This window comes from Gymnoscopelus braueri (assembly GCF_963280865.1).
Source record: "Gymnoscopelus braueri genome assembly, chromosome: 16".
In the NCBI taxonomy this organism is placed as follows: domain Eukaryota; kingdom Metazoa; phylum Chordata; class Actinopteri; order Myctophiformes; family Myctophidae; genus Gymnoscopelus; species Gymnoscopelus braueri.
The window spans coordinates 16,636,572-16,646,571 of record NC_137616.1 but is presented as its reverse complement, the minus strand read 5'-3'; the positions used below and the strand labels follow the sequence as shown (position 1 = coordinate 16,646,571).

The 10,000-nt window shown below is 41.6% G+C and overlaps 1 protein-coding gene across 7 annotated transcripts in view; it reads right to left on the bottom strand.

The window, feature by feature from the left end:
* lama2 (laminin, alpha 2) overlaps positions 1 to 10,000 on the bottom strand; it is a 316,273-nt gene that overhangs the window by 115,173 nt on the left and 191,100 nt on the right. For 6 of the 7 annotated variants that reach the window (XM_080453619.1, XM_080453620.1, XM_080453623.1 and 3 more), the window contains exons 23-25: positions 8,590 to 8,862; positions 6,847 to 7,027; positions 3,364 to 3,500 (exon numbers count right to left, since the gene is read on the bottom strand). In XM_080453619.1, coding sequence (XP_080309745.1) covers positions 3,364 to 3,500; positions 6,847 to 7,027; positions 8,590 to 8,862 — 591 coding nt within the window. The remainder of the gene's footprint in view (positions 1 to 3,363; positions 3,501 to 6,846; positions 7,028 to 8,589; positions 8,863 to 10,000) is intronic. The other variant, XM_080453625.1, reaches the window with a different exon arrangement.

Genomic DNA, 10,000 nt, shown 5'->3' with positions numbered 1-10,000 from the left:
TGCCTCAGGGGCTTTGATGAGTTTCACTGCAGTGCCATTACCGTTCAAACACTTTAGACAGACTAGCATCAAAAGACAGAGAGAGAGAGAGAGAGACACAGGGAGAGAGAGATAGGAGTTAAGCAGAGGAGAGGCAAAGAGAGAAGGTGAAAAGACAAAGTGAGACATGGGAGGAAAAGGCATATAAGGCCTGTTTATACTTTGTCATAATGTGCTGTGTTGTGAACTTATAGTGACACCATCGTACGACAGAGCATAAATTAGGCAAAATGCAGAAAAACAATTCAGAGGAAGAGAAGAGAAATAGGGCCGGTTAATTTAGAATTTTCCAATATGACAGATACGTTTTAATTAACTACTTGAAAAGAATCAATATTGACCCATGGGAAATACAGATTTTCACTGTATCTTTCAATAGGAGGGAAGTGGAGGGGCGGTGTTAGCCTCGCTTAGCCAGACTATATCACTGCGTGGATATGAGTCTGGTGCCTCTATGAGGACGTTTTTTTTCCAAGGGGGCGGGATCAAAACAATGGCTCTGGACGCAATTGGTTAGACCTACAACAAACTACCAATCACAGTCTCCCATATTTGAATACTGGGCCCTGATTGGTCACCCCAGACTTCTGGAGCAGGAAATGGATTCACAATGGAGCGGTGCCAGATTTTTTTTTTTTGCACTGGCAGATTCGTCTGGTCCCAGGGCTAGGGCGGTGTCATTCACCAACATAATCCTATCTCTATCCTCGTCTCGCTCACGATTGTGGTTTTAGTAAATGAAGACGCTAGATGCACAGAGCCTGAATGTGTCACTAAGGAGATTCAGATAAATGTGACAACGGCAAGATGCGTCGAATTCTAATATCAAACGTTTGCTCTTTGAAAGGTGTAAGTTGTGTGTCGCTTAGAACTGGATGGAAACAATAGGTTTAAGAGGAATAAAACTAACAAATGGTGAGCTACAAAAGAGAGAGCAGAGGGCACGGATATGAGAAGAATTTGGATTTTGGAGGGAGGGAGGGAGGTAAAAAAAGAGAAGAGAAAAGCAAAAGAGGATGAATTTAATGAGGAGGGAGGAGAGAGAAGTGTGAGAGAGAGAGAGACATTTAATGAACTTGCAGTATATGAAAAAAAGAGAGAAGACTTTGAAGAAAAGAAATAAACAAAACGACAGAGCGAAGAGAGGATAGTGGGGGAGAGGAGAGCCAGAAGCAAAGAGAGAGGGAGGTGAAGGAGGAGAGGAGAAATTAACTGACAGCAGAGAGCGAGAGAGGGGGAAAAAAGAAGAAGAAAAAAAGGCTTGAAGAAAAGCCCTCATTGTGCCGTCTCTCTCTACCACGCTTAACCCATTCAATGCGGGAACGCATCTCTGTCATTTTAGATTTCTTTGGCTATTTCACGATTAAAAAAAAAAGCAGATATACAAGCTCATGGCGCGGCACTGAGTGCCGGCACTACATGAGCTTGTAAATCAGCTTTTTTATTCTTTTTTTTTTTTTTCAAATCTCTGAATATATATATATTTTTAAGTGAACATTTGTAACTAAAATCTTTGCTTCTGGGGGTCGCTGAAACTAAATATTTTGATATGGGGGTCAGCGGCCAAATACATATATCCTAATACATCCTTGACATGAAGAAGTTTGAGAACCACTGAGAAACATACGTTTTTCAGAAACCTGTTAGGATTTAGAAGACATTTTGTAGATGCATTCCCAGGATTGAATGGGTTAAAGAGCTGGAAGGATGAAGAGATAAAAAAGTCCATGTCATTAACACAGAGGTGTTTTACTTCACACGGTTTGGGTGCCAGTGGCAGTGCTATAGCTGTACCTACAGGTGTAAATTGCCACTACATGCAGGGTTTGATTTGGGGAGAAATCCATGCCTCTGCTTTTGATATGGTCATTCATTATGTTTTATTCCTGCTTCTGGTCAGACAACATTAAATACAAGCATTTCCCTTTGGGAAATGTAGACTGCCTCAAATGATTGATATTTATTAAGTTAACAATTTAATAAAAATAAAAAAAATGTATCTTAACCACCCTGGCATATCCCTAAGTAGGGATTATTTTTTATTTTATTAAAAAAGGTTTATTTTTATACAAATCGAACGCTGACTTCAATACTGTAGGTAAGTCAAATCATAGAATCTGAGGTCTAATGGCTTTATATAGTTCTGTATCACTCCATGCTAATAAAAATAATTTGGCTACAAGGAGTTCAAACATCACAAGGTGTTAACAATAACCAATAATAAAATGACATGAAGGGGTAACGTTTAAGGAGTGGTTAGACCACTGCATGTCTCCAGGGAAAACAATCCACCTAATTAGAATGAGAGGCAGAGATGTGGAAAGATGCTTTTAGTTTAACGAACTTGAAAGAAAAAAATATCAAAAATATAAATGTTGCATGGCAACTGCCTCTACTTTGCGTCCGGCGTTTTTCAATTATTCCATTAATCTATGTGATTAATTTAGACCCAAAAAATGAAAGTAATAAAAATCCCAAATGATGGTAATAGCTCATCATAAGTTATCTGAACCCAACAGACACTGCGTAATCTGTTTACCCTGCAGTCAAAATGCTAGCGTTTCATTTTATAATAGTGGAACCAAGACAAGCATTCCCATTTTGGTAAAGTTGTATAGCACATTTTGTTATTATCAGAAATGCTTACAATTTCCATTAATCATCTGTCAATCTAAGAATCGATTATGTGATTAATGATTTCACCCCTAAACTCTGGCCCACCCTACTCACCTCGTCCTCCAAGGGGCTTCAAATGAACTGGCGTGCAACAGCTAATCCACCAAATCGATGTAATCGACTATAAAAAAATCACTGATTTGAAATAAAATAATAGTTTTTCACAAATACTGAAAACACGTTGCATAGTGACGCGTTGTGAGCTTATAGATTGGTTATTTTCACTATTTTTGTGCGACGACCGACCGACTTCTATAGTCGGTTATAAAAAACCTATAAAAAGAAATTCTGTGTTGTTTTGTTGATACTTTATGGGAAAAAGCAAGGTCTTATGCACACCTGATAGCTCAGAGACGGGTGCGTAGGCGGGGATCAGATGTATAGAATAAAATAAAATAAACCGCACACCGGCATCTGATGTCTGAAGAAGGTCTATTGACCGAAATGTTGCCTAAATAAAGTTGTCCTTATTGTGCAAGTGTAGACGTTGATACGTTATACAAATAACAATAAACTATTACCACAAAAAAAACGGGCTCCTTGAAAATAATCAATAGAATCATCACTACAAAGATAATCGAAAGTTGCAGCCCTAATACAAATGCTATGAAATACAGAGTTGAACCCAGGTGTGGTATTGTACGTTACCTTGCATCCTGTGTTGATGTCATGGCCCCAGTGGTTGGGAGCACAGCGGTCACACCTTTCACCAATGGTGTTAGGGGGACAGATACACTGGCCTGTGTTTCCATCACAGTTGTTCCCCACGTGGCTGCACTCACAACCTGGAGAGGAGAGGAGAGGAGATGAGAGGAGAGGAGAGGAGAGGAGAGGAGAGGAGAGGAGAGGAGAGGAGAGGAGAGGAGAGGAGAGGAGAGGAGAATAGAGGAGAGGAGAGGAGAGGAGAGGAGAGGAGAGGAGAGGAGAATAAACAGAAGGGTGCAGACATGACATTGTAAAGGGCTAAAATCTATTTTCAAACACTTCATGTTTCAGGGATGCTTGAGGATATAAATGGGGGCACTTGTGTGGAATAATATGCAAATAAATAGTAAGACAATTAATATAATATATTCATTGTCTTACAATTTATTAGCATTATTATGAATAGATTAAATATAGATTATCACCTCCGCATTTTTTAACCGAGGCCCAGCATATCAGCCTGAAGCAGCAATGAAGAATGTCGGGGTATAATTCACACTCTCAACGTCAAAATGTAACCATTTATCTGCATAAGCGTGACACAGATTCGACTCTGAGCTCACATCCCCTCATAGGGCATAGAGGCAAAAGATACAGCTATTAAATTAACATCATATAGACATATGACCCATTTTCTGAGTAGTGCGCATTAGCGACATTTAGTGCTAACACGGGAGGAGGCTGGTGGGAGTTTGAGCACTGACAAGCTTTTAATGGGTTAAATGGACTACGCAGTTAACCACATGAGCCCTAGTGCATCCCTACTCTGAGGATGTCATAGGTGAACATTCAGCGAAAATAGGTAGACGTTCACCAAAAATAGCCTTTTTACAATCTCACAAAACATTGGGTACAATATGGACGTGACAAAACTAATTCCGTGATGACCTAAACAATTGCAATGCTATTTATTCATAAAGACTTTGAAAAAATGGCATTTGATAACTCTTTCATTGATCAAAGAAATTAACATTACCATCTGAGAGGGGAAGGAAATGCTAGCGTGTGGTGGGACTTCAGTGTCCACTGATTGGTTAGCTTTACCTTGTGCGTGAGTGGTCAGCTGCCATTTCTTCTCTAGGGAAAATACGTCAGGTGGCCGATCAGCGCTATGCCCTCTCTGTCCCTTTATCACCCCCTCACCCAGGGAACGTAAAGGCTGAGTACGTGATAAGTAAAGGAACGAGTAGCATGCTTTGGGCTACTGATGGAATCTGTAACTATAAGTCAAATGCCTGTGCGCACGCACGCACTCACACACACACGCACGCACACACAAACGCTAACATTATATTTGGTTTGTTCTTTCTTGTATATCTTTTCTAATCTGCATTTAGTACATTGTTTATACTTTGACAAGCCAGTCAATTAAAACTGTGTTTGTTAAAAAGAAATCTATTTGATTTGATTTACAGACAAATAACATCACGATCACACACACGTTCTGTTGTTCTTTCATCAGGCCTGAACACATGAATCCCTCGGTATCTGGTTTAGCATTACAGGTCCATTTGGCTCCATTTGTGGTCTTTGGAGTATTTGTTAATACTGAGGATTTACATGAACTGTTACTATTTTGTGTATTCCACCATCACACTGGTGCCAGTCAGGAGATAGCTTCTCTTGGCAAAATATATCTGTGTCCCCTTGAAACCTATTTCTCATATTTGACCATTTAAAAACAACAACATTGCCATAAGTATCTATACTGTATGTATATTCATATAGCCTGTATGTTACAAGTGACTGCTGTTACTTTCTATGTACATACATGATACTTTTAATGACTCTGAGGCCACACTAGGTAACACTATCAATAATTAGTGACAGTGGAGACATTAATTTGATCAGTCGTTGTTAATCTCTAAGTCTGACTTTTGTTGGAGGGGTTGCTTTGCCAGGTCATGGCTCACTGAAGAACTTTCTTTATAACAATGCTGTCGGCTTCAATTCCTACCGTCAGGTCTGTGCTAGAGCAAAAATAAATGCCTATGCTGTCAGAACAATTTCAAACGTGTGTTTAAATGTACAGCCAGCGGCTGAAAGCAAGGTTTCTCACCATCTTAATAAAGCGTTCAACTTTTCCAAGCTTTGCATAAACCCACCCCCCAAACAAACAAACAAAGTCATAAGCCATGCCTGGTGGCTTATACAGTAGGAATGAGTTTCCTGTCTCCTGGGGCAATACAATGTAACTTACTTAACACAAGGAAGATCAAATCAACTTTGAAATAAATGCGAAAATGAGAAAAACCCTAAGGTGAGCTGTGACACCGATAAAGACCAAAACGTACGGGAGCGAGCATTCTTTTGTCATAAATCATGCCTGGAGCCTACAGCAGTGGTCTGTTTTTGAAAGGGGCTCTTAGCTAAAAGTGCTACTATGTCCTTGTTATGTGGGTTGATGTCAGCGTTGTGCATGATTTATACTTTGTTGTACTGCAGTGTCACGCGCCAAAGATCTACAGGCTTGTGGCGCGGCGTGGACGCAAGCTTGTGTGAGCTTGTAGATCTACTATCTTTGGCACTCCACACCGTCGTATGACGGTAAATTGGGCATTAACCTGCTAAAAGCACGAAACCGTGAGGCACTCTAGCTTAGATTTGTTTAAAAGCACTTTGCCTTGAAGTAGGTTAAGGACTCACTGAATCTAAACACAAACGGGTTCCTCATTTGGAAAATGAGCTGGATTCCAAACCACTGTTTTACAGCAGGTAAAACAGATAATAAAAAAAAATAAAAAAATATATAATAATGGGAAATCAAATTGAAGTGCCACATTAGTAACACCTCACCCCTTTGGGCACATGCACACACTCATGTATGCAAATATGCAGATGTACATATATTCAGTACAATACACGTGACTAATATTATCTCGAAAGGTAAAGACCAGATTGCAAATGAAATTTGCTGAGCTCATTCACGGCCTTAAGTGTGAGAAACATATTGATCTAGGTGACTCCATTATCTTTTCACCACCAGGCCAACATTAACATTTTAAATGAGTGCATCTCGTGACCCTTTAGTCGCCCAGACACAACATCTGCTCTGTACTTTCATTCTCCCATGATTTGGTGGCCCGATGACCGTTCCTTTAGCACCTCCTACAATTCCAAGTGCTTATCAGGGTGGGGTTCCCCAGTTCAAATATTTTGGGGGGTCACGGCCTGGTTCTCAAAGTGGGCAGCGTCTATATCTATATCGAGTGCCGCGCTATGAGCATGTAGATCTGCTATTTTTGAAAAATCCTTGGCACAAAATATTTTTTAGATGGGGGTCCGCAGCCAAATACATATCATTTTGGGGGTCCTTGACATGAAAATGTTTGAGAACCACTGTGCTGCAAGAGGAATATAGAGCTATTCAACACTAATATTCTACCAAAACAACATATTAAGTTTGAGCAGTGGATTGAGTCTTACGTGTGCAGCCTCCCTCCTGGAAGTTGAAGTGTCCCTGGGAGCAGCGGTCACACTTGGGCCCGGTGACACCGGGCTGGCAGCGGCACTGACCCCCCTCGTCACAGTCAAAGGACTTGGAGCCGAACGAGTTGCAGTGGCACGGCACGCACACGCCCCCCGTGGTGATGCCGTGAGTCTGAGCCTGGTGGCGTGGTGGAGAGAGAGAGACAGCAACACGTTACACACACAGTGATAAAGACAGGAGTTATGGATGGGGAGAGAGACAGAGAGAGAGACAGAGAGAGAGAGCTCCAATATTGTATTTTTTTTTTGTTTCATCACTTCCAATTTCACTTGTTTATCCCTCCTGATTGGATGAAATCGGTATGTATTTTCTGTTTACTAAAAAGCTAGAGAGACCCCTGTTACTGAGCAAACACTCAAATGGTTCTCAACCTTTTCTGGATCAGGGCCCACTTGAAAATCTCGAAAGTGTTCCTGCGGCCCACCCATCTGACCACTTAACATAATCATGTGTTGAGTGGTCAGATGGGTGGGCCACGTGCATTTTCAGAGCATGTTTATTTGAATGATTGTGTTCTAGCTTGGAATAATGGAATATATATATATATATATATATATAGAGAGAGAGAGAGAGAGATAGAGAGAGAGACCATGCAATGTACAAACACTGTCAAAAAAACACGGCAAACCCAAAACACTCCACCAAAGCAGCAAACCACCACAGACATGCCATTTAAAACACCAGATGCAGCAGAGCAAAGGCTCATTTGACTGAACATTGCCCCCAGGAGCAATCATTGTAATTACAAGATGGCTCACATGCAAAAGCAACAACACACCAATGTCTGGATTTACTTTGTTTTCCTGTTTTGCAACAGGGGAAAACGGTATTAAGTCAGGACTCAGGAGGATACACTTTGCACTTTACACAGAGTCTGTGCCATCTTCAATACTTCAAGAAGGGTGGTGTGTGACAACAACACGTTCAATAGCAAGACAAGGCTATTCACGCACGTTGAAAGATATTTGAACAATCCCTAGAGGATGTACAGTATGTCGACCAATACTCACAAAAAAGCCTTGATGATAACACGTTAGGGCTGGGCGATATGTGGACAAAGTCTAATATAATGATATTTTTTGACCGGATACTTCAATATCGATTTATTGTGACGATATTTTATTTTTAATTTGACAAAACGCTCATTTTTTTAAAACATTATTGAAAGTATAAAAAAGGGCTTGAATGAATGAAACCATGAAAAGACAACACTTATGCTTTATCACAATAATGTAATACTGAATCTAGTTTCATATCATGATATAAATGTAATATCGCTATATTGCCCAGCCCTATTACACATCTTTTCAAAGAGTGTATAAACACGCACCAACATAAACACACAGCCATGCTGCCCACACCTCCCACACTCAGTGACACAAACACACACGCACACACGTCCATGCCTGCACACGTTAATATCACAATGTTCCGAGTCCTGTGCTAGGACTGAAAGTCCCCGAGGACACACACACACACACACACACACACACACACACACACACACACACACACAAACACACACACACACACACACACACACACACACACACACACACACACACACACACACACACACACAAACACTACCAAAATGTCCCACCGGCGCCCACACACAGCGCTTAGTAAAACAGCACTACACACAAAGTCATCATCCGCGTGCTGCGTGCCATCTGTACCCCGGCCTTCGGCCTGAACGCCCCCCGGGGACAGCCCCCCGTGCGGGACGAGCCGCCCCATCTCTGCTGCACCGTCTCCATGGGAACGCGCTCCACCGGCCGCCGCGTCTCGCGCCTCTCGTAGCTCTGGCGACGCAGGTCGCAGTGGCGGCCCACGAACCCGGGCCGGCAGATGCAGCGGCCCTGGACGTCGCAGCGCTGGGCTAGCGCCCCCTGCGGGCTGCAGCGGCACGCCACGCACTCCTGGCGCTCGGCGTCCCACCAGCAGTTGGGCTGCGTGCGTGGAGCAATCGCGGCGGAAGCGGTTTGGAGGCGGAGGTAAGGTGTGGTTAGACAGGAGGGACCAATCACATTGAATCATGTTGAAGCCTTTGCTTACAAGCACCGTAACCACTTAAACCCCAGCATCCGTATTCTGCGGAAAACTTTAGCAGGAAAATAGCAGATCTAAAAGCTCTTCTATTTTCAGTGAAGATATCTAATGTAGAGCGAAAACAGAAGAGTCACTAGCATAGAGCCATAGAGGGACTTTAGTCAACGAAGCATACGGCTTAAGTGGTTAAGAGCTAGAACTAATGGTCAAACTGGTTTTGATAATGCTGCTACTCTCTGATTCTCAGATACTCCTTGCTTTTTTTTGCTAATCTATTGTTATACATATGTTTACTATTACTATTATTACTACAACGTCTGAGGAACCAGGAAAGAAATAATTTACTTTGTGAAACCGTACACAAGATATAGCAATAAATAAACCTTGAAACTTCAACCTTGGTCATTTGTTCAGAGATAAAAAGAAGAGAAAAAAAATAAAAATAAAAACAACACAAAACTAAACATGTCAGACATGAATCATGACATTACCTTGTGGTCTTTGAGGAAAATGAGAAATGAAACATTTTCATTACACGGGGAATGAAACATTTGAGAATTGCACTGAAAATACAAAAACATAGAAATATCCCAGGTCTTTGTGGGAATGCCTGTTGAATGGGAGTACGAGCGGTAATTCATGATGTTCAAGGTTCACAGCGTCGCTAATCCAAAATGCTCAATAGGCTTCAACCTCACTGCTCTGACAAGCATCAGACAGTAAACACATCTAAATGGAAAAGCTCACTCATCATTTGGCCCCCGGTTTCAGATAAAAGCCCGGCTCACACAGAGAAAGGGAAGTGATTCCATTGAGTGAAAACTGACATTTTAGTCAGTAGTATCAGCGTGATGGAAAAGGGAACAGAACAAATATAATTTTCAATCAAGTAAATCGTCGTGGTCGGGGCAGAAACCTCTTATCTCCATATTTTAACTTTTATGTGTTTTTTTCGTATTTTTTTCGTAAAAACTACAGCGTCACACAAGTATCAAAAATAGCAGATCTGCAAGCTCGAAACACGGCACGAAGCGACGC